Source organism: Lagopus muta, chromosome 25 (assembly GCF_023343835.1).
Source record: "Lagopus muta isolate bLagMut1 chromosome 25, bLagMut1 primary, whole genome shotgun sequence".
NCBI lineage: Eukaryota > Metazoa > Chordata > Aves > Galliformes > Phasianidae > Lagopus > Lagopus muta.
Genome location: NC_064457.1, coordinates 295,647 through 318,477, shown reverse-complemented (window position 1 = coordinate 318,477; position 22,831 = coordinate 295,647). Strand labels below are relative to the sequence as shown.

Below are 22,831 nucleotides of genomic sequence, written 5' to 3'. Positions count from 1 at the left end.
ACTGCGCCAGGCCCACCATGAACCGAGGTCGATCCCGCTGGGATGCTGCTGCCCTCTCTCCCGCTGTGAATCCTGGCACCGGGAGCACGGCTGGCACGGCTGCTGCACCGCAGGACACGGCCGGCTGCGGGGCGATGGGGCTGCGGGGCGATGGGGATCCCGGTGCGGGGTGGCTGCGGCGGGGCAGGAAGCAATACTCGCTGTGCTCGTTTCTGCTCGAGCGCTCTCACTGCCGCATGGGATCTCCTGGGCTTTCGCTTTCGTTACCAGTTAATCTGCGGCCTGAAAAACTCTGGAGGGAAACTCAGCGGGGTGCCCAGAGCTGCGCCCAGGCCGGGAGAGCGGCTCCGCTCTCTGCGTGCCGCAGCGGAGCGCTCGGGCAGGATCCTTATCAGCGTGGTTAATGAGCCGGCAATTGCAAATCACTCCGCAATCATGTAAGAGCTTGGCCCCGAGTTCTCACCTCTGCACTTTTGCTGTCTATTGCTTTTGTATTAAAGCCTTCCTGTCGCCTTTTGGAGCCTGCGGCAGAGGCAGCTGGAGCTCTGCGGGATGCCCCGGCCAGGCAGGCCCTGCGGAGCCGCCCGCTGGGAGGGCGAGGGGCAGCGCTGCCCGAGCTGTGCTGGGGATGCACCGCCTGCGCCGGGGCTGACATCGCTGCTGCCAGAGCTGGAGGTGAGCTGGGAGCTCCATGAGCTGCAGACGGCCTTTTTCCACTAAGAAAAAAGTAAAGAGTGGGGAAATCAACACAAGGCTTGCACCCGCTGCCCTCCCTGCCTTTACTAGGAAATCTTGCACTCCATGAGTTGGATCACATGGTCTCACACATTTCACAATCCCTGGCCCACAGAACCAACCAGTGCCAGCGGTCAGGCACCAGCTGCTCTGCTGAGAGCACTGAGGTCGTGGAAGCCCCTGGCACAGCCTGGCAGGGCAGCATCCTTGAGTAGGGCCTGGGGGTGGGAACGGTGTGAGATGAGCACATTGCCTGTTCCCTCTGCCCTTCCCTCTGAGTTCTTCCATCTCTTTTTAGAGGGAGAAGAAACGGGGGAAAAAAAAATGATGGGAGATTATGAGGAGAGCCCCTCCAACACAAAAGGGCAACAGAATCAAATCAAATCAAAGACTGAGTTTCACTGCAAACAAATCCCAAGGAAAAACCCTGAGCTCTCTGATGACAATGTTACAAAAGGGAAATTTGGAGGGAGAGGCAGCGCTGGGCTGCCCGGTCATCCCAAGGACGCAGCGGTAGCCACAGTGCTGCAGAGAGCACAGGGAGGCCGTGTCTGCTTCAGCAGCACAGCAAGCCCTGCACTGCTCCGCCCTGGCACTCCTTGGGACCTCCCTTGCACCACGGCTCAGGAAGTCTCAAAAAGCATCTGGAAGGTAAATGGTGTCCAGGCTGAGCCGTGGCCAAGCTCAGATGAGCTCAACAGGATGCAGTGTGACGCTGTGCATTCAGGGGAGAGCGGGAGCACTGGGCTTCGTAATTGATTTCCTAGAAAATTGCCTCTCCTGCCTCCTGTGTTTGGAGCATGAGCGTGAGGAGCAGCAGCACAGTGGCCTTCTCTAAGTGGCATCTCGAGGGTCTTAATTATTTCTGAGGACTGGAAGCATTTATTTAGGCAGCTGCTGGAGAGGTCCCAGCAGTGCTGGCTGCTGCCCTTCCCTCCCCCCTCAAAGCCCTCTCAGCACTTCTTGTACGCAGGGCCCCTTCGCAGCCCTCTGTGCACAGCATGGGGCTCCTCCAGAGCACAAAGCCCGTGGAGAGGGTTGGCTGCAGCCTGGGCCTCGCAGCCCCCACGGGCTGTAAGCAGGATGGGAGGCTCGCCCAGGGCCCTGGCCTCTTCTTGCCTCCTCCTGGGCTCCCACATGGTCACAGATATACGTTATAGCCAGAAGAGAACACAGCGATAATCCAGCCCCTGTAATGAAAAACAGATGAATCTCCAAATTAGTCACAGCCTCATGTTTTCCCACTCCAACATCCTCAGCTTAAAACACTCAGAGCACAGCTACAGCAGGGCTGCAGGGCACTGAAGGTCCCACTGCTGCTGGCACGCTCCTCGGCTGCTGCTGCCATGGGTGCAGCTTTCTTTGGGTGCTGCTTCTCCTTTGGGTGCTGCCCCTTTGAGCACTGCTGCTCCAGCTGCACCCACCCGTGGGCAGACCCCCCCCCCCCCCCCCGTGCCCCTCAGGCGTTTCCCATGCCGGGCCATTTCCCAGCACTGAACTGCTCTTGGTTCTCCTGCCAACACCATCCCCATCACCAGCCCTGAGTCACAGCTGATGCCTCCCAGAGCTCCACATGGCACAGCTGGACCCGGTGCCACCCGACGCCAGCAGCCCCCTCCCTGCAGCCCAGCCCGTTTGCCCAGAGCCCATCCTAAAGGTCTCTGGTGCCCAACGCCACCAGGCACAGCCTCTGGGTTGCTTTGTTTTTTTTCAGTCCTTCTCATGCTCACGCAGTTGGGAAGGGGCCATTTCCTGCAGCTCTGACTCAGTCATGCTGTGAGGTTCTTCCCACCTGCCCCACATCAGAGCTCAGTAACGATTTCCCGGCTGCAGAGCAGGGGGGATCTGGCCATCAGCTGGGCGCAGAGGAGGTAACTCAACTTGCAGGCGAGGCACCGAGTGCGCCGAGCACAGCTCCTTGGAATGCTGCTGCCCGCCCTGCAGGAAGGTGCCCAAGAACAGCATGTTCTGGGCAGCAAAACAGCTCTTAGATTTAACTAAAATGGTCCATGAATCGTCCTCTGGGGATCAAGGGGATACACACAGTGCTGCCAAATCCGGGGTGGCTGCTGGGTGCAGCGCTGGGGCCCCAGCACAGCCATCCCAGGGGAGCGGGGTGTGACGCAGCAGAGTCAGATCTGGGGCTGCACAGGTCAGTGTTGCTGCAGCCGCCCCAGGAGCTGCTCCCTGCAGAGCACCGGGGATGGAGAAGTGCAGGAAGAGCTGTTTGGATGCAGAATGCTGGGGCTGGAGAAGCAGACATTGAGCTGCTCATGCAGAGCTGGAGGTGAGGTGGGGATCGTGGTGCTGGCATGCAGGGCACCAGGTGTGCATGGAACCTGTGGCTGCAGCACCGTCCCTCGTGCCAGAGGGAAGCAAGGAGCTGCTGTCATGGAAGAACAGGAAAAGCATTCAGTCCAGGGGGGAATTTCCACAGGATATTTCTTTTTCCATCCGCTTAGATATGGCTGAAAGCAGCCCCAGCATTTGCTGGGTCTCAGCAGCCAGGCAGTGTTGGTGCCCAGGCTGAGCTCTTTGTTCACTCGCATCATTCATCCAAAGGGGAACAAACAGCCATTTCTGCGTACTGCAAAACACGGGGAAATAACAGCCAGCTGGGGCTGCACTGTGAGCTGCAGCTCCCAGCCTGGCACACGCTGTGCACACAAAGGTCTCACCCCCCCCCCCCGCCCGGCACCGGGAGCAGCAGCAGCTACACAGAAGTCAGAGCCCCCAGCCCCCACCTCGCACTGGTGCTGCTGCGCATCCCCACATCCTCACGTTGCCACAGAAACGGACTAGGCTGGCTCTTGCCATAAACACGTGGCCACTGCGGGTCAGCACGGGTCAGCATGGCTGCCCCAGCCTGCAGCGAGCCCCCATGTTGCTGGGGGGAACCAGCGCCAGACATGGGCCCAGCAGCAGGGTAAGGCTGCAGGAATGGGAACCAGGGCCGAGGGAGGCAGCGAAAGTGGGAACCCGAAAGTGAGAGTAGCCCCAGAGCTACGGCTGATGCTGGAGAAGGAACTGGGCAGTGCTGAGGGAAAGCCTGCTGCTCTTCTTCCTCACCTGGGTGGGTCAGGGATGGGGCGCAGCCTGTGGGGCCGGCACCCACTCCAGGAGCTGGGGCTGCCATGGATCCGGGTGGGTGAAGCACTGGGTGCAGCTCAGAGCCGCACGCAGGCAGCAGGGCAGTGCTGAGAGACGGCTGCACACAGCGGGGTGCGGGGACAGCGGTGCCAGAGCTGCCGGCTCTGACCTCTGCCACACCTGGCAGCAGGAACCACCGCTGGGACCTTGCTTGGCTCTGCTCGGCTGCGTATTAAAGTTTGTGTGTGATGCAATGTTTGCCTTTTGTTTTATGAGGTTTGGGAAGCAGGGATAGCGCTCAACTTGGGCAGCAAGGGCTGCACGAAGCTGCCCTCGTGCTTGGAGCTGTTGGTGAGAATGGACATCGGATGGATGTCTGCAGCAGCGTCCTGGTGCTCCTGCCTCACTCCATGGCAGCACACGGCTTGGCAGAAAAAGGATGGAGGAGATGCAGAGCCCCTCTCCCTGTGCAAACCACCAGGTACAGAGCACTCTGCTCACCCAGAAATAGCAGCTCACTGCGCTCTGCAGGGCTGCAGGCTCTGTGTGAGCATGGGCTGCCCAACGCTCAGGCAGGGAGGAAGGTGCAGGAGCATGAGGGGAGCCAGGCTGAGGCAAACACCAAACCCCTTGCAGCCCAGGACAGAGCCAGGCTCAGTGCTCCTGCTCTGTGCATGCAGCCTTTGTGCCAGGTAGGAGCGTGGCACTGGGGGAGCTGCTCCGGCTGTGCAACCTGAAACTGCGGTGTTTTGGAAACCCAAATAGCCGCCGCGTGCAGCTGTGTGACCCCACACATAGCAGGCTGGGGGCAGCTCTCGGAGGGCAGCGTGGGAGCGGCTCTGTTGGTAGAGGTGCAGGAGCTCCGTGGGGCGGCGTGTGGTTTTCCTGCCTCATTGGAGCTGGCGGGGTCATTGCAACAGCAGTCAGGGAGCAGAGGTGCACGGCCCAGCTGCCCAGCAGATGCCCTTTGGGCGATCCGTGCTCGCAGGCACTGCTGCAGCAGAGGCCATGGTACAGCTGCTGACAGCTCAGCACCCGGTGCTGTGAAGGTTCAGACCAGGAGGGGCTGTGGTGCTCAGGTGCTGCAGTTCTTGGGCCCCAGTCCCCTGCACTCCCCAACAGCTTGGCCTGGCACATAAACCCCTGGGGCGCGGGGAGGGCACATGCTGTCCTTCCACAGCATCTATCACCCAACACACCCGCTGCGTGGTGCTGCCTGCAGCCTGGACGGCCACAGTGGGGCTGGGAGTGGAGGAAGAGTACGGCTATGGGCAGCATCTGCACCCCAAGGCTCGGTCCCAATCCCAACTGGGAATCATGTGGGGCTTGATAGGGAGCACAGCTGTGCCCACGCAGGCTGCCCTGGCAGGTGGCCACCCATCCCCTCGGGGCTGCCCCAACCCTGTCACGCGAGCGTCTGCATCCCAAGCAGCTTATCCGCATTTGGAAGCCCCTAATCCGGCCGCATGTTTGACCCAGACACCATCCCCGCTTCCTCCCTGCTGTGGGGCCAGGGGCTGAAGGGGAGCGACCTCCTTTCGGAGCTGCAAACAACCCCACGCCCCACATCCCCCCAACCCGGGCTCCATAGGGCAGCAGGATGAGGAGGTCATCACAGGATGGTGTTGGGGACTAAGGGGAGAAAAGCCCCCTCCAGGCTGGGGTGTGTTGTGTGCCCCACAAATCCGAACCCTGGGCCGCCACAAGCCCTGCCAGACCTCACGTTGTTTCTCTGTGTTGACAGAAGTGCCTTTCCTGCAACTTTCCTCAGATGCAGTCCCATGCAGCAGCACTGCACACGATGCACAGCCTGCCCACTGAGGCAGAGCACGCAGCCTCAGCCGATGCCTTCTGCTGCAGAGCAGCCAACTGAGCTGCCAACTGGAGCATTCACAATAGCAACAATTGAGATCAGATTGTCGGCCAATTAACCCAAGTTACTCAAGGGACCGGGCCCTCCGGCTAAACAAGCACAGAGCAGGTTCAGGCAGGGATGCAGCAGGGCATGTGGGCACACGGAGATAAGAAACCACTTATCTGCAGGAGTGTGGGAAGGGACGGCCCGTTCCTGACACCCAACGGTTGTGGCAACCTCAGGGTTTGCATATCAGGGAGAAAAATCCTTCTTTTGGGGTTTTCCACCCTCTCCTGCAGCTGAGAACCATCAGGGAGGGAACAGGGCTGGGCCCTGGGGGGCTGCACGAGCTTCAGGGTGGAACCTGGGGCTCCGTCCCACCAAAACCCAGAGCTGCACAATGAAGCACGGGTGGGGGTTCTCAGGGAACAGTGCCCACCTCAGCAACGAGCTGAGAGCAGAGCAGGGAGCACACAGGCAATAAGGGCAGCTCCAGCGTCTTGAAGGAGCCCAGAGGGGATTGGGGGATTTACTGAGCACAGCCTGCATGAAAAATCCCCTGCTAATCCTCACGGAGCAATAATCTCTCCCTCTGGGCCTCGCCTGAGACCAAACTCCACATTCATTCTGCTGCTGCATCCAGCTCTGCTTCACCAAGGGCCACAGGTGGTGGGAATACAAGTGCTGGCACATCTGTCATTGTCTGTCTGCTCCAGGCACCTGGAGGCACCACCATCTCCAGGTCCTCAGCCCTGGTCCCACAGCCTGGACCCCATACAGGATTAGAGACCGGGCTGATGGGGCAGGGCAGCTGCTCCCCCGCACCAGGTCATAAATGTCCAAGCAAAACCCCAGGCAGGTCTCAGAAGAGAGAGCAGGGGGCTGCAAGTAGGCTCAGGGCCCTGGAAGCACGGCGGGCTCCAACTGCGGTGGGTGTCTTCCCATCCTGCTCCCGTAGTGCTCAGCCCCAGTCCCGCAAAGCCCGAGGAGCCGCAACGACGCCGTGCTGGGGCTGCAGCCCGCGCCGCATTCGGTGCAGCAGCACTCGCTGCCGGCTCCAGCACATCCCCACGAGAGGGCAGGGCAGGGCCGTGCCGCAGCCCCGCACAGCCCCACGGCAGCCACCCCTGCGGGCACAGAGGCGCAGTGGGGGACGCCCCCTCTGCCCCGAGCTCCCCCCCTTCGGAGAGCAGCAGCCATCCTGGGATGCCGCCCAAGCGCCCTGCCGAAGCGCAGGCTGGTGGCTGTCACCTCACCCCAGCACGCAGCGCTGAGGGTCCCCATCGCTGCCTCCCACGCTGGCACCCGAGGTTTCCTTGACGCAAGCAGAGCAGAGCCAGGCGCTGCTTTTGCCCCGCGCTCACAGCTGCCCACGCGAACCGCAAAGCGCGGCGCCAACAGAGGGGTCCAGAGCTGAGGGAGAGGCATGGCAGACAGGGCTGCTTCAGAGCCTTTATTTTGGAGAAAGTCAAAGCCTGTAGATACAGCAATAAAATATACAAAAAATTAAAAATCTTTACAGTATTGAATGTGGCCCAGGGGCTCCATTGACGGCAGCGACACGCCAGCACAGGGACAAGCAACAGGCCTTATTTCCTCTGAGCACCAACTGACTGCAAAGGGCCTCTGCGTCCCGTGCCACGGGCAGCCCCGCAGCCCCCCCTGCCCTCACACCGTGCCCGGCGCTGCCCAGGGGCCGCAGCCCCCTCCCCACAGGGAGGGGGCACAGGTGGATGCTGTTCTTGGCCCTGCCGCAGCTTCCTGCACAGCTGATGGGACTCGGAGCAACGCTGTGCACAGGCGCAGGAGGGCCGTCTGTGCATCCCAGCATCATTTCTGGGTAGAAAATCTGGAGCCACGCACTGAAGATGCTGGACAGGGTCCCTCCTGCACCGCAGCATTGCCACAGGAACAAACAGAGCATCTGCAGCCAGAGCGCCAACACCATCACAGCCCTGTGCTGCTGCCCACAAGTTCCTCGGCTGTTACCCACCGCTGCCGTGTCCCACAGCCCTGCTGTGCTGCTCCATGTCCCCCCTTCCTGCACAGGGCATCCTGCTGCTCTGGGGAAGCACACGACCCTCACACTGCTGCTCCCTCCCATCTTTGCTCAGGGACAGAACCAAAGCCCACGCCTGGGAAGGACAGGAGGGCTCCCTACACTTCAGTAAATACAGAACCACCATCAGCCAGCACAGCTCCCAACTTCCCCTGACCTCCAGCACAAGGAGCCTTACTGCCTGCTACACCAACACCCATGGCTGCTGCCCCCAGCAGATTCCTCTCCTTTGCCCATCCTTTCTTCAACCCTTGCCACCTCCTAACTTAACAGTGACAGCCAACCTCCAAAGTGCCACACAAAGCCCCTGAGAAGCTGCAAACCCACTGCCTGGGACATCATACACTGTGCCAGAGAGCCCGGTCACCCACTGCAGGGCATATTGCACAGCAGCAGCCCCTGCCCCCCTATCTGAAAGGTCTCACTCTGCACAGGGAAAGCAGTTGTGCTCCTGTCATGAATCCGGCCAAGGGGCCAGCCAGGGGTAAGAGCAGCCTCCTGGTCCTAAGAAGGACCAAAAATGCAGATGCTGTGTGTTCACAAGCACACAGTGCTGCTAAGATGCCTCCCTGCCCCTCCCCAGGGCCCTGCAGCACAGGGAAAGCAGCGCTGCCCAGGGCTGCTGGATCTGGCCCTGCCTCTGCCCATAGCAGGAACGCAGCAGTAAGCACTGAAACTCCCTGCTCCTGGCAGAACACAGCAAAGCCCTCCACATCAGCCTTGGGCTCCTCCACCCTGCAGCACAGAGCCACTCGCTGCCCCTCTGGGCCACAAGTGGGGCGAAGGGAGAACAGAGATGAGATCCCTCTGCAGGTTCTGAGAGCTGCTGGGCAGCTGCTGCACAGCACAGCAGGTCACCCAAAGGAGACTGGGTCTGGCTGATGCCCTCTCAGATCCAGACTCATGGGACTGTGGGCTTCCAGACACCGGCAGTCAAGAAAGCAGCTTTCAACAGCAGGCAGCACAGTAGGGGCTGCAGAAGCATTTGTAAAAAGTGAGGCTGCAATCGGAGGCTAATAGGCACTTGAATGAGCAAAACAATAATAAAAAACCGTTATGGAAGGAAATAGAAGAAGGTTCAACCCCTTTCTCCCAAAGGGGCAAACAGGACCGCTGCAGCGAGGCGTCTGTTTGTTTGGGTGAAACAAGGAATCAGTGGCAAGGATCACAGCCCCCAGCTCCTCCCGAGAAAAGGCCCCGAGCAAATGTGACTGAGAACGATTTGGAGCCACGCAGGTCCTGCAGGCGCCAACACAGCGCGTCACATGGGCGAAGCAGCGCACTCCTGGGTCAGCTCCATGTCGAAGGTCAGCGACTCTGCGCAAAACCAGGCAGGAGTTACGGGGCTGCACCCTGAGCTCCTGCTGTCACCAGGACACCCTCAGGCACTGGGTGCCACCACTCACCAAACTGCCCTCCTGCGTTGGCCTCTGCTCCCTCGCTACTGTTGCCAAACTGCATCAGTGAGTCCAGAGTGCGTGGGGACATGGGCAGGTCAATGGTATTGCTGAAGGAGGTGCTGTCAGGAGGGAAAAGAATCAGGGCCTGGACAGAGCAGACACCTCCTGCCCCTCCAGCGGGCCCCAGGGCACAGTGCAGCCAGCTGGGAGCTCTCTGGAAGGCAGAGGGGCCCTGGAGGGGAGAGCAGCCCAGCAGTGCAGGCAGCACACTGCCACCTGGCTCAGCTCCACTGCAGTGCCCCCCTGAGCAGACGAGGAGCCTCATGGCACCCAAAGCAGTGGTGGTAAGGCTGAGCACGTGAACGTTCCCCTGAGCTCACAGATACCTCCAGGAACACTTACGGGGTGACACAGATGAACTTCGTCTTCAGATATGGAGCAGCACCTGAATGAGAGAGCAGCCTGGTCACCAGCTGCAGGAGGAGGAGCCCCGCTCCCTTCCTCACAGCCCTGCAGACAGCCCTCGTGCCCTGCTCGCACCCACAGGGTCCCCAGGCCATCCTACGACCAACACGGGATCCCCTGATGGATGCAGTTTTCCACCAGGTTGCTGTTCCTACAGCTGCTCCACAGGCAGGAGCTGCGCTGGGACGCAGAAAATCAACGACTACCTGAGTCAGTAGCTTCTGAGTGTTCCTGGCTCTCAGAGCGGCAGTACTTCCCAAATGCCTCCTCTTTTGGGATGTCCGGGTACAGATACACCAGGGGAGACACCAGAATGTTGGTGGCATCCATGATTTTGTAGCCCATGATGATTTCCGCAAATGACATGCTGTTCAGCTGCTGTTTGGTGTAAGGTTCCACAGACTGGATCTGAGTCTTTCCTGCATGAGACTGTTTTAGACACAGGGCAAGACACCTGCAGTCCTAGGGCAAAGGCATGGACTTTTCTCCAGCTCCCCAGGGGCGGCACAGATGGGACAGAGCCGCCTAGAGCTGTGCTCAACCTCACGAGGCACCCAGCAGAGCACGTGGCAGGACAGACCTGCTTCAGTGCACACGGATGGGGGCACTCAGGACGCAGGGACCAGCAGAAGGTGCCTGGGCTCAAAGATTTAACCAGGGACAGGGGCCATCGTGACGAGCACAAATGTCTCATCAGGGGGATGAAGCCGTGGTCCAAATCCCACCTTGAAGCCAGAAAGGCTGGCTGAACAAGACAGCACACCCAGGGCAGTGGTGGAGAGCAACGTACCGCTGATGTCCTTCTCCACCCAAGTGAAGGTGATGCCACCCTCCTTGCTGCTCTCGCTGAAGCGCAGCAGGAAGGTTCCTGGAGGCTTGGTGCTCAGGATGGCTCGCTCCCGCTCCTTGCTGATGAACCCCATGATGTACCTGGGTGCAGGGAGCAAGGCTGGGTCAAGACATGGGGGCAGGTCCTCCAGAGCAGGAATCCTGCCACTTCTCTGTATGCTGACAGGCAGCAGCAGGACCTGGGCTGGCCACCGCAAAGCCACCAATGTTTTGGGGATTGTCTGGGGAGCCTCAAGTGTTTCCAGTCTGAACCAACAGGGTCTGGACAGAAAAGCATTCCAGGAGAGCTAGGTAGTGCAGGGACAAGGTACTGCCTCCATCAGGACAGGCCTCGTGGGTCCCCAACCAAAGCTGACAATAGCTGAGACTCACCCTTCATTCCACAGCGCCAGGATATATTTCTTCACCAAGTCAATTATGTTGTCCAGCCAGACCCAGAAGGAGAACCCTTTGCCAGCCATGTTCTCCTGAGGAAGAGAGCAGAGGGGCTGTGAATATGACTAGAGTGGAGAACAGCCAAGGGGAGGCACTCGGGTGAAGAGAAGGAATTATACCTTGCAGAACTTGGCCCAGGTGATCTGACAGCCAGAGTAGTTCACACCTGGCCCTGACAGAGAACAGGACTGTCAACATGTGCCTATGGCTGCTCCTCCAAAGAGTTTTCAGGGAGCAACACCAAAAAGGACAGCTTCCTTCCCAAATCTAACTGCTCGTGGGGAGCTGCCACAAGTGGCAGGGATAGACAGGACACCGATGCTGAGTTACCTAGAAGTTTTTCTGCCAGGGTTGTCAGCTGCTCGATACTGAGACCACGCTTTGTGGTGGAGGAGAACTGCCAGCTCAGCACCTCTGCCACCTGGTCCCACGTCCCAATGGGTGGCTTGGTGAAGAAGTTCACGTTCTGTACAAGAGAGAACACAGCCCTGAGCAGAAAAAGGGACAGAAGCAAGGCCAGGTCCTGTTCCAGCCCTGCTGATGGGCCTGAGCGAGCCTCTGCCTTGCTGCCAGGATACCTGACCCAAGAAAAGCTTCACACTTTCACCAGCCACCCCCTGGATCCAGCTCCTACCTTGGGGTTGTTGGTCAGCATGTTGTACCACAGGATGGATGCCCAGGCATTAGGCATCTGGCAGATGTTTGAGATGACAACCACAGGCAGCGAGTGGGTCTGCAAAGATAGGACACGACTGAAGTCTGAGACTCGTCACCAAATCCTGCACTGCCCCACAGGACAGCAGCCCCCAGCTGTCAGGAGGGTGTCCATTCCCTCCATTCTCTGCGTCATGAAGGCCCTAGGAAGGGTGCAGCCACACAGCAATGGCTGATACCACATCTAGCCAAAGCCTCCCCCACCCTGCAGCACACTCCACTGCAACCCACAACCTGAGCTTCATGCTCCCTCCCAGTGAGCTCCCCAGCATAGAAAGGCAGACACAACCAGCACAGAGCAGGATGCAACTCAGGCAGGGCGACGCACAGCAGATCTGCCTCCCAGAGCTGCTCCTCTGCAGCAAGGAACAGCCCACAGCAGCACCCCTGCTCACCTCCAGATCGATCTTCAGCCCCTGGTGGTACACCTCAGTCTCAAAGGTGATGAGATGCAGCTCCTCAGTCACAATCAGTGAAGCCTGGGGGTGGAACAGAACACAGTGAGCCCACAGCAGACATCTGCCTTCAGCCTGACACAGCACTCTCAGACCCGGGCAGGGAGAGCTGAGCTGGCAGCTGCCACGTGTCAGAGGTGCCACAGCCAGCTCTGTGAGAGCAATTCCTGCTTCCCCTGTGGCTCAGCTGCCTGGCGGGGAATGGGACACAGACTGCTACGGCTGCCGTGAGCACAGCTGCCAGTAAGGGGCTCTCCCAGCCAGGGTCCCCTCCCCACTCACATCGCAGTTGGCTCTGCCTCCATTACCACACCGCTGCTCCCGCAGGGTCTGCAAAGGGAAGGAACAGGCTACAGCAACAGCACCACGTCACACCGCCACAGGAGCAGCCTGAGGCCCCGTGGCACCTACCAGGTGCTTGAACTCTGCTGAGAGGCTGCCGTTATTTGACTCCTCCATGTTCATGACCTTGGTGTTTGTCCCCAGGATGTTAAACTTCCGGGACCTAAGAAGAGAAAAGATACAGCACGGCGGATGGCCTCTCGAACCAAATGCGTAGTAGAACATTTGCCAACATTAAAAGCAGAAGTGAAAGAAAAAAAAAAAGGCAAGAAAAAAAGAAACCACTGCACTTACCCCCGAAGTGCTGCAACATCACCAGAGTCCCTGAGAAAGGAAAGAGAAAAAACAGTCACAGCCATGGCTGCGTGAGTGGGGTTTGCATCAAGTCCCACTAGGCCCTCCAGCCTATGAATGAATCCTGGGGGCCCACCACCACCCTATACTCTCTCCTTTAAGGTCACACTGTCCCCCAGTGCATGGATGCAGCCCCACTCAGGGGCAGCAGGAGCAAGTCTGACTGCAGTAACCACACCCAGCACCTCCAGGATCAGAGCACAGGACTCACTTGTCAATGCAGACTTTGATTTTCAGCTGATAGTTCAGCTCTGGAAACTTCACCAACAATCTGGAAAGAGTCAGCAGACAGACTGTCAGCACCAGCATCACAACATGTGAACAACTTGAGATAAACACAGCACAGAAGAGCTGGATGCACAGCAGTGCTGCACACATTCCACAGCAGACAGCATCATTCACCCCAACAAGCCCACCAGGACACAGCACAACCCAACTCCTTTGGCATGCAGCACACTGCCATGGACCTATGGTTCTCCCAAGCCCCATAAGGAGTTTGTTTTGGCCACTGACTGCCCACTCCAGGCAGACTACTCTAAACCACCTGCGTTTCTTCTGCCAAGGAAGCAACTGGGGCACAGCTGTGAGATGGTAATGAAGCTGTAGGCAGAGCCTTGTGTCAGAGCAGCAATTTCTGCAGAAGCTGGTGAAGAACACAGGCCAGAAGACAGGCTTCTGGCAGGGACACACTGACACTTCCTGTCGTCTGCCCCCACAGTGGGATTTACCAGAACCCCAGCTGTCTCCAGGAATACAATAGAGCCCCAGCCAACAACCACCATCCCCACACTGAGTCACCCAGGCTTCACTCCAGCAGGGAGCCATTCCTTCCCAGCACCAGCACTCCCCGGGCAAACTGAAGGCTGCATCTGAACCAGCACCTCCTGGGAGACGGATGCTGCATTCACCCTGCATGGCTTCCTTTCCTGCACAGAGGAATCGCAGGGGCCAGCGACCCACCTGACTTTGGTGGTGAACTGCACACCGGTTTTGATGACCAGAGGCCGGTCAGGATGCATGGGCATGCAGGGCTGCCTCTCCACCACAAAAGCACTGTAGGAGAAGATAAAAGAAATGCAGTCAAACCTCAGCCCCATCCCAGCACACAGCGCTCACCCCTTCACTGCCTGTAACTAAGGAAGAGCCCACAGCTCCCTCGGCACCTTTTCATCAGGTTCCTGAACAGCTCCACGATCCGCTCCTCCAGCATTGGCCGGTGTTGGACAATTGGGTCGCCCTTGTAGGACACCTTCTGCTGCAGCTCTTCCAGTTTCTTGATCTGCTGCCGGGTCTGGAGCTGTGATTCAGCAAGAGAGGTTATCCTAGGGAGTAGGAAGAACCAGCATTAGCTCTGGCTGCCAAGTCCTGCACGGTCCCAGCCCACAGAGCCCTCCTCCCCTCACTTCTGCAAGAGAGGACAATCGCTGTACCAAACCAGCAGAGAACAGAATATGCCCACAGCTCAGCACATTTTTCTAGGCCACACACTATGAAAGAAACCTGTGTGAACCAAAGTTCTGCAGTCGTACCAACCAAGAGCTCAGGAACAGCCACGCAAGCCATCAACCTTACAATCTCACAAACCTCGAGCTAATGAATCCAGCATTATTGTCCACTACCAAGCATAAGTGTGGCTACCAGATTACATTTACAACTGCAGGCATCAGTGGCCATTTTGCAAGGATGTGACCAAAGGCAGAGAACTCCTTTCTGCTGCAGGTGTTTGATTGCTGCCTCTCCAGGGACCGATGAGTCTTACCAGTTCTCGAGCCGGTCTAAGCAGATATTTGGTGGGCCACCAATGCAGGCAATTTGTTGCCGTCTCTTCCAGTCTGCCAGCTCCTCATCTGCCAGCATCTTCTGCACATACTCCATGGCTGACAGCAGTCCTGCCAGCTCGCTCACAATACCCTGCCAAACCAGAAAGCAGGGCCTTCAGCACTCCGACACCCTCCAAGACCCAAAGTCCTACGTTCACAAGAAATGGAGCTGCCCACTGCTGTACGGCCAGTGCTACTCTCGTAATTCTACCCACACGAGACTCAAACCCATACCCCAGAATAAGAGCACACTGACACCCCAGAGGGACCTGGGAGGCCAGCAGCACCACGTACCCTTCGCATCTGGTCCAGCGCTGTGAGCATCTGCTCCAGCTGCTGCATCTTCTGACGCGTCACCGACTGATTGTTTCCATTCAGGTCCTGCATGTCTGTGCGGAGGACACAAGGCTTCAGCCAAACAAATGTACCTCCTACCCTCCCAAACATCACACTGGAGACCGCACAGCTGACTAGAAAGGAGCAAGAAATTCTAGAAAGCCATCAACAGTTAAGCACTGATCTCACACAGCCTCTGCCAGCACTGCCTCCAAGCACCTTTCTGGCAGTTCTGCATACACAGCAGCACTATCACCTTCCCATGCCATTCTCCTTTCACAGGCAAAGCTCTGGTTCAGCTCCCTGCAGGCCCTGTCAGCCTGTTTTTTTTGTTTCTGTCACTTTCTACAATTGCCATGCAAATGCCCTAAGACTAACCCACCCCTCAGGCTTGAAGAGGAGGACTGAGAGGGCTGAAAAATGCCCTCCAGCATGCTTCCTTGCAGGAACGCACTTTGGCTTGCCAGATGTTAATGAACTTCATTACCTCCCTGGCTTTTCAAAGTCTTGTAGTTAAAATCAAAGTCATCCTGGAGATTTTCCACCACTTTCATCTTCTGCTCCAGATCCTGCAAGGCAAGAGATGGAATTCGTTCAAAGTACAACATCACCACAGTGCTCCTAGTACCAGGGGAAGAAGGTGCCCGGGCAGCACACTTACCTGCACTCTCTTCCTTACATCCTGCAGATGCTGCTCCAGCATCTGCTGCTTTTCTGTCACTACAGCTGCTGTTGGATGCGTCGCCTGTCCCCCTTGCTGTAGAAGGGACAAGAGCAGCATTAGAACAGGGCTGCAACTCTGGGACAGTCCCTTCCCAGCCTCAGAAGGTTCTGCATAAGGAGTCTTAAACCCTTTACTAAGCAACAACAAAAAACTTCAGCACAGAGCACTGATGCACCCTAGAGAGCTGAGGGTCAGCTGCCCTTCCCTGCAGTTTGACCACCCCTGAAAGAGACATGCAGGAAGCTTCAGACCAGAGCTTCCTGACGGCACCAATTACTGCGCAGAGCTGCTGGGTGGGCAGAGAGACGCCTGGGTCACCTACCTGGGCTGCGGTGGCAGCTGTCTGGAGGAGCCGTGACTCTTCCCACAGGCAGCGAGCCACGATGCGGGCTATTTCCATCGGCTTCTCCAAGTATCTGCTCTGTAAAACAGTGAGGGCCTCAGAGTTAGCCTTCAAACTGTAACTACTGGGATCTCTGCATGCTTTAGGGCTGTGGTCTGTGAGCCGTGACAAGGAGGCCACTGCGCTTTGGAAACAGAACGGTCACCTCCCGCCTCACCTGCAGGAACTGCTTGATGCGCCGCAGGTTGTGCTGGTACAGGACGTTGGACTCCTGCAGGAAGCGGCTGTACTGCTGGTCAATCTCCCCCAGCAGGTTGTGGAACACCAGCGTGGCGTGCGACTCCTTGTTAGCAGCATATGCCCTGCACGAGGAGGGCAGAGTCCTTAGGCCCAGCCCAGGGGAGGCACGGCACTGCGGGGAGGGCGGCTCCGTGCATCACCCACTGCCCCACACGCAGTCCAGCATCCCACCGACCCCTAAGCTACACCGGGATGCAGCCACAGCAGGCCCTGCTCCCACAAGGGCAGAGAGACAGAGGTGTCTCAGACACCGGAAGACAGCACACAGGAACACCTCAATTTCAACCTTGCTTAGAACAGAGGTCGACGTAAACCCTGACGACCTCTGCTGTGTATTTCCCCCTCTCTCCTAGTCTGAGGTCTGACACCAAACACACAGACTCCCACTCCATCTCACACTGCATGCATCTTGAGGAGGAAGAGAGGCCCCAGCACTCAGAGAAGCTGGCACAGTCCCTCCAGAGCTGCCTGGCATTACCCCCAGCTGGGGGTCCAAAGCACAGTCCATTTGCCAGAGCTTGGCAGTGCCTTACCAGTCCTGGCTCTCAATCCACGGGGCCAGGAACTGCCGCAGTTCCATGGGGAAGCTGTCGCTGTAAAGCTGGTGGAGCTGCTCCAGGTACCGCGTGTCGAGCTGCTGCAGCTGGTTCCACTGCGCCATCCTGGCCGGCTCCGGAACCCTGTGGGGACAGGCAGGTCAGCACGGTGCCCCTGGACCCTCCTGCACAACCCACGGCTTGGCTCAGGCTGACCCCAGGAAGGGGAACGGGGCAGGTCTACAAGGCAGCAGCGTGCTGAGCTGTGCCCACAGGGCTGAGCTCTGCACTGAACCGGCACGAGGGCTGTGCCTGCCTGCCCTCACCACCTGATGCCCAGCATGCAGCACGGCTCCAACAGCCAACTCCAATTCTCCTGCACTGACAATCCAGAGGCAAGATGACGTGCATCTGTCTCAGCGAGGAACACAGTGCAACACAGCCACTTGCTATGGGAGATGCACTCCCCTCCATTTTGAGCACCAGAAAGGTTTTCTGTTTACCCCACCAGATGAGGTCTGACACTGGTAGGGCTCAGGCTCTGCTCACAGCCACCACTGCCTGCTGTGACAAACAGGTCACCAGCAGCACAGCTCTCGCTGTGACACGACCAGCCTCCCCGCAGCCCCCAGTCTGCCATAAGCCCTGGGATGATGCTGATCTGCAGCTCCCAGCCAAGCCGCAGCGAGGAAAGCCTCCTGCAAGAAGTGGCTGCCAGCTCCCAGCTCAGCACTGGGACCTGTGCTGAGAAGAGGTGGAACCATAAACCCAAAGCACACTGCCACTGAGGGACTAAAGGGCACGAGTTGGTGCAGCTTGCAGGGCAGTAGGGAAAAGCAGTGCTCACACCACAGCGTTTGCACAGGAGCCTGCCCTCTCCTCAGGGGCCCTGCAGCAAACATGGTGGGCAGCAGACTGGCCAGCAAGCACCCATCAGGGCTCCAGGCTGGAAATCTACCCGCACGCAAGAGCAGGGCAAGTTCCACTGCACTGCCCCAGCTGGGAGCTGAGAACGCCTGCATCCTGACTCATCCTCCTTTCAGAGTTAATCCAAAACATCTGAGAGCAGAGCAGAGAGCCTGGCTGCTGAGCTCCAGCCTCTCCCATTCCTGTGCAGGATCTCAGGGCTGTACAAACCCACAGAACTGTTAGACACAGGCACAAAGCCTCGCTTTCCTTGGAAAAAAACATTTCCCAAGCACCCGGCTTCAGCTAAACTTTCTCCTAGAGAGGCACCATTTCCCAAAGCCTTCCTACCTTCGTGCCAGGGGGAAGAGGAAGAGGCTTGGGCACGCAGGTCGCAGCAACAAGGCCGGGGCTTTGATCTGCTGCCAGTCCCTTCTGCACGCCCTGCAGTCAGCCCTGCGCCTGCTCCCGAGGGCAGGGAAGGAGCTGCAGAGCTTACAGTAAGTGCGGAAGGCGGAGACTGCCAGGAAGCAACAGAAACGAGGAAGGAGCAATTTGCAAGTGAGCGGCATCAATAGAAATCAAACTCAGCCTAACGAGGGGACAGCAAGCTGTGCAGGAAGCACAGGCACAGAGAACCACTGAGCCTCAGCACGGGCTCACTTCCCCCAGAAAGCGGTTTGATTTTTGCAGACAGCCCGAAGCGACACGTCAGCAGGGCCGCGCGGGGCTGGCACGTGGCTGACAGCAGAGCCGTCCCACAGGCAGCCCTGGTGGGCGCCAGCCGAGATGGGGGCAGTGGGGCTGGGAGCAGCGCCCAGCCCTGAGCTGCCGGGGGTCGGTGGGTGTGGGAGGAAGCCGGCGCCGCTCCTTGAGGCCGCTCCATTTGGCCCCCTTTCTGTACAGCAGAGCCCACGGGCTCCAGGATGGGTTGGGAACAGGGAATCACAACACAGAGCAAGGGACACCAGAGCCGCGACTGCTGCTGCCCAGCCACAGCCCTGAGCCCAGGTGCCCCCAGAGCGGCTGCTCAGCACCAACAGCCAGGCTCAGCCAGCAGCTCTCCCTGATTTCTGCCACCTGACATTTCCAGCATGAGTGAACACTGTGCTTTTCTGGTGCTTGTTGCATGGGACCCTTCCTCTATTTCTGTGGATAGTTTTTCTTAGGGGAGAAAAAGGGGAATCGGCCCTGCCACGACATGTGCAGAGATGATAGACGTCGGCACCTGACAAGGAGTTAAGCTGCTTTTTAGAGCCTCACGGCATCGCGCAGCCCAGATGACAGCAGCAGCATCCACAGGACATTAACCTTGAACCACAGCCTCTGGTGCAATCTCTAGAGAAGACCACGTGAACAAAGCCTGGCATTAACAGAGCAATAGGTGAAAGGGAGGAGGAGAAACAGGAGCCTGTGAAGGAGCAGACACTCCGTCAGACTCGAGGGAAGACCAGACTCTGTTTGCCACCTGCGTGACCCCAGGACTTCTCCTTTTTGCACCTCTGCCCCCCGACAGCCTGGGCCCTTTGCTGCTCACCAGGCACAGCACGAAGGTCTCTGCTCTGCAGTGGGCTCAGCTCCTCACTGGCTGCCTGTCCGGCTGCAGCAGCACTCACAGGCACTCGCACTGCTTTTAGCTGGGTGCTATAGAGGCTGCTGGCACAGTGTGAACTATGAGGTGCTGCCTCTGAAGGCGAGGGGGAAATGAAGCAACAAATGCACAGCCAAGAGCTGAGAATCCACAAACCACCGACATCCGGAGCTCCCGCCCTGCACTTCCCCGATCCAGGCAGACCTTCCATGAACGAAGCTCTGCTCTGGGTCTTGCTGGGCTGTGTTTGAACTCAAACCTGCACTGCACCAGAGGTAAAACCTGAGCTCCCACCGGCTGCAGCATGGGACAGGAGGCACACACACCTTCCTGTGCACAGCCCAGCTGTCCTGCAGTGTTCAGCCACACTCATCCCTGAAAAACAGAACTTGCACAAAGCGAAACATGAGCTGCTCAGCCTCATCCCACTGCAAGCAAATCCTCACAGCTCAGGCACACAAAGGAGTGAAGGAAGTGGCTGCAGAACACAGGCATGAGTACAATAAGAGGCACCACAGAGGACTGAACCCTGTGTGGGAGCGAAGCAGCAGCTGTGGGAACGGTCACTGCTGTGAGCTGTGCTCACTGCTTGCCAGTCCATCAGGTCCCTTCCCAGCCCTTTTCTCCAGGGATGCCAGCACAGATGAGGAGCATCACATCAGGTTTTTACAGCCCTCAGCTCAACAGGTACCTGACCTGACAAACCCCCCCCCCCACGCCACCATAGGAAGAGGGCTGTGAACAGCATCCAGACAATCTGCTGCGACGTGGGCTCTCACCAAGCAGGACAGCTCTGCTGCAACAGCTGATGAGGCTGCCAACCCACCAGCACCACAGGAGGATGTGGAAAGGCAGGGAACGTCTGGGAGCAGCAAGGAGTTGGGAAGCAGCCAGAAGGAGAAGAGGATTTTCCTCCTTCAGTGCAGCACTAGAGCCCGGCCCTCCCAGTGCTCTGTTTGTGAGGAAAAGGGGCCCTGTGACCCCCCCTGACCACCAGTCACCTGCATTACGAAAGCTTCCACACTGTCAGCCCAAAATCCCACACGGATCCCTCTGCAGCCCATCCTGCTGTGGGGAAGCTCCCTGGAGCAAGTTTAAAAAGCCTGAGGGCTGAACCCTTCCAATTCTGACGGGTTTGCTGCCTCTGCGGTTTGCCTCTTCTCACTGCTGAAGCAGAGCCAAAGAGCAACTGACGTGACCAGGGCTGAGCACAGCATGACGCAAGCGCTGAGGTAAACAAGCTGTACAGAGCTCAGAGAAGAGCAGCTAAAAGTAGCCCTGGAGTTAAAGTTCATCTTTCTTTAGCTTCCCTGCAAGGACAGAGCACGAGAGCCTGAGCTGGGCAGCGTCACCGCAGCTCCACGCACTCCAACAGCCGCGCTGAGCAGCGCTGCTGTCGATGGGAAACAGCCCCACGATGGCCTTCGTGTCTGGGTTGTACCTGAGTGCATCTCGCCATGCCACAACTTCAAGGGGCTTCACCAACAGCAGCGATTTTCCAAGGAAGGGTGAGCAGAGGGGAAACACTGGAGAGACCCCTGAGAACACCGCGTCCGCCCCTGGACAGGGCTCAGTGCCCACAGTGCAGCACTGCTGCGATAACAGCAATCCCCAGCACATTCCGGCCCCTGGCACTGATCTGCCCACCTGTGCTCCAGCTCTCGAAGGAACAAAGCAGCTGCTCCAATACCCAGGGCAGAGGCACTGCCCAGCACCCCCCCAGGCCCACACAGCCAGCAGCAGGCTGATTAAAAAGCTGTTCTACCAGAAAGCTGTTAATTGTGCTGGACACAAGAATTGTGAGGCGGCTATTTAGAGAACTTGGCTCTGCTCCTCTGGAGTGCATTCGAAGACAGCCCTGGAGATAGAAAAATGAAGAGGTAATGGAGAGATGTGAGGAAGGAAAGAAAGGTGATTGTGTCAGGCAGGGAGGCTCTGGGCAGCCTCACAACACAGATCTCTCCAGGCAAATCACATTGCAGCCAGCAGCTCCCAGGGCAGCTTGGCACCTTGTGGCTCCACCCAACACACAGCACCCACTGCACACTCACAGCCATGGCTGAGGCAGGCAGTGCCCGGTGCAAACAGCAGCCCTCTGCCAGCACGGCACCAGCAGCTCAGGCATATTGCTGGGAAGCAGAACAGCCTCCTGTAGAGACTGTCTGCAACAGTGACCAGGCATAGAAAGCTCTCAGCCAGCTGCTCCGATGTGCAACCCTGAGCAGCAGCCATGGCCTGTGGACGTAGAAGGGCTCTTCCAGCGCCTGAGCTCTTGTCACACAGCCAGGGCCTCCGTGTGCCCTCTGGCAGGCAGCGTGTGGCAGTGCTGCGCTGCACTCCTCCACATCAGGAGCACAGGGCTCTGCCACACAGCCTCGGGGTCAAGCACCAAATCTAAGCCGTGTCCCAGGAAAAGGTCCCGGCAGGGCAGCGCTGTGCAGCGACAGACACAGAGGGGTAAAGCCGTAGCGCTGCGCTCTCAGCTCCTTCAGCTTCGGCCTGCAGCCCGGGTCTGGGGCACCCGGTCACTGCAGCAGCGTGCGGCCGCACATCGCCCAGCCCAGATCAGTGCTGGGGCTCCCCAGCTCCGCAAACCTCTCCGGGGAGCCCTCATCACAGCTCGGCCCCGCGGCACACGGCTCTGCTAGGCTTCCCAGCAGCACCAGCACAGAGCTGCTCGGGACAGGGCGGGAGGTTCGAGAGGAATCCGCTCAGAGATCCCCGTACCGAGGGAAGGACACAGCTCCGCCTGCAGCTGTGGGAGAGGAGCGTTACCCGAACTACCTCCAGCGACAGCTCACCCGGCCCGCAGCTGCACCCACACCGTGGCAGCGCGGGGGCCACGGGCCAGAGCTCCGCGAGGACCCCCAGGGCACCGCCGGCAGCAGGGCAGCACGGAGCACCTGGCGTCCGCGGACCGCCCCGGAGTGAGGCCCAGCGCGCCCCGAGGCGAGGCCCGGCCCGGCCCGGCCCAGCTGCCCCCCGTTCCTCCCGGTCTCGGCCCCTCGCTCTCCGTGCCCCTCGGTCCCCCCGCTTTCCCCGAGGTGCGCTCACCGGCGGTCCCGGGCGGGGCGGGGCGGGGCGGCGGCTCCCGGTGCCGCTGACGAACGCGCTCCGGTCGCTGCCCGACTGCGGCGCCCGCAGCCCCGGCCCCGCTCCCTCGCGCGTCACGCGGGGCGCAGCCAATGGCGGCGCGGCGTTCCGTCCGCCTCGAGAGGGACGGGCCCTGAGCGCCAATCGGCGCGGCCGTCCCGAGGCTGCGTCACGGCTCGCGACGGCGCCGCGGGGGGGCGCTGCCCCGCGCCGGCTGTTCCCGGATGGCGCCGCCTCCCCGCCGCAGGGCGGCGCTGGGCAGGGGGCGGTGCGGGGGGAGGCGGCGACTGCCGGGAACGGCCGTGCGGGAAACCCTCTGAGTTCCGGGCAGCGCTGTGACGTCAGCGCGCGGCCCGCCGCCACCGCCTCTTAAAGGGGCCGTATCCCCGCCCGTTGCTGTCGGAGCGCAGCAGCGACACCGCACGGAGC

The 22,831-nt window shown here is 59.1% G+C and overlaps 1 protein-coding gene across 3 annotated transcripts; it reads right to left on the bottom strand.

Annotated features, from left to right (window-relative positions):
- Positions 1-7,094: 7,094 nt before the first annotated feature.
- Positions 7,095-22,469, bottom strand: STAT3 (signal transducer and activator of transcription 3). 3 transcript variants are annotated; one of them, XM_048926787.1, is made up of 24 exons: positions 22,364-22,469; positions 16,810-16,956; positions 16,194-16,338; positions 15,956-16,054; positions 15,571-15,666; positions 15,397-15,478; positions 14,868-14,962; positions 14,513-14,664; positions 13,917-14,075; positions 13,714-13,806; positions 12,965-13,024; positions 12,694-12,723; positions 12,469-12,562; positions 12,340-12,387; positions 11,998-12,081; positions 11,523-11,621; positions 11,219-11,354; positions 11,008-11,060; positions 10,826-10,920; positions 10,395-10,534; positions 9,808-10,023; positions 9,542-9,584; positions 9,146-9,258; positions 7,095-9,056 (listed from the first exon to the last, which is right to left on the bottom strand). In XM_048926787.1, the coding sequence occupies exons 2-24, from the start codon at positions 16,935-16,937 to the stop codon at positions 9,001-9,003; spliced, it is 2,316 nt and encodes a 771-aa protein (XP_048782744.1). In that variant the 5' UTR covers positions 16,938-16,956; positions 22,364-22,469; the 3' UTR covers positions 7,095-9,000. The 3 variants fall into 3 exon arrangements, with proteins under 3 accessions (XP_048782744.1, XP_048782743.1, XP_048782741.1); XM_048926786.1 differs by lacking the exon at positions 22,364-22,469 and adding an exon at positions 18,070-19,988 and having other exon boundaries at positions 9,811-10,023; XM_048926784.1 differs by lacking the exon at positions 22,364-22,469 and adding an exon at positions 18,070-19,986.
- Positions 22,470-22,831: the final 362 nt, after the last annotated feature.

What these genes read in the sequence shown, in the direction of transcription:
- STAT3 (XM_048926784.1), bottom strand. Translation starts at nt 18,290, where the DNA reads ATGCCGCTCACTTGCAAATTGCTCCTTCCTCGTTTCTGTTGCTTCCTG. An exon ending in CCTGGGCCAAGTTCTGCAAG is followed by an intron (nt 10,921 to 11,007) that starts GTATAATTCCTT and finishes TCTCTTCCTCAG; the next exon opens with GAGAACATGGCTGGCAAAGG. An exon ending in CTGGCGCTGTGGAATGAAGG is followed by an intron (nt 10,535 to 10,825) that starts GTGAGTCTCAGC and finishes CCCTGCACCCAG; the next exon opens with GTACATCATGGGGTTCATCA.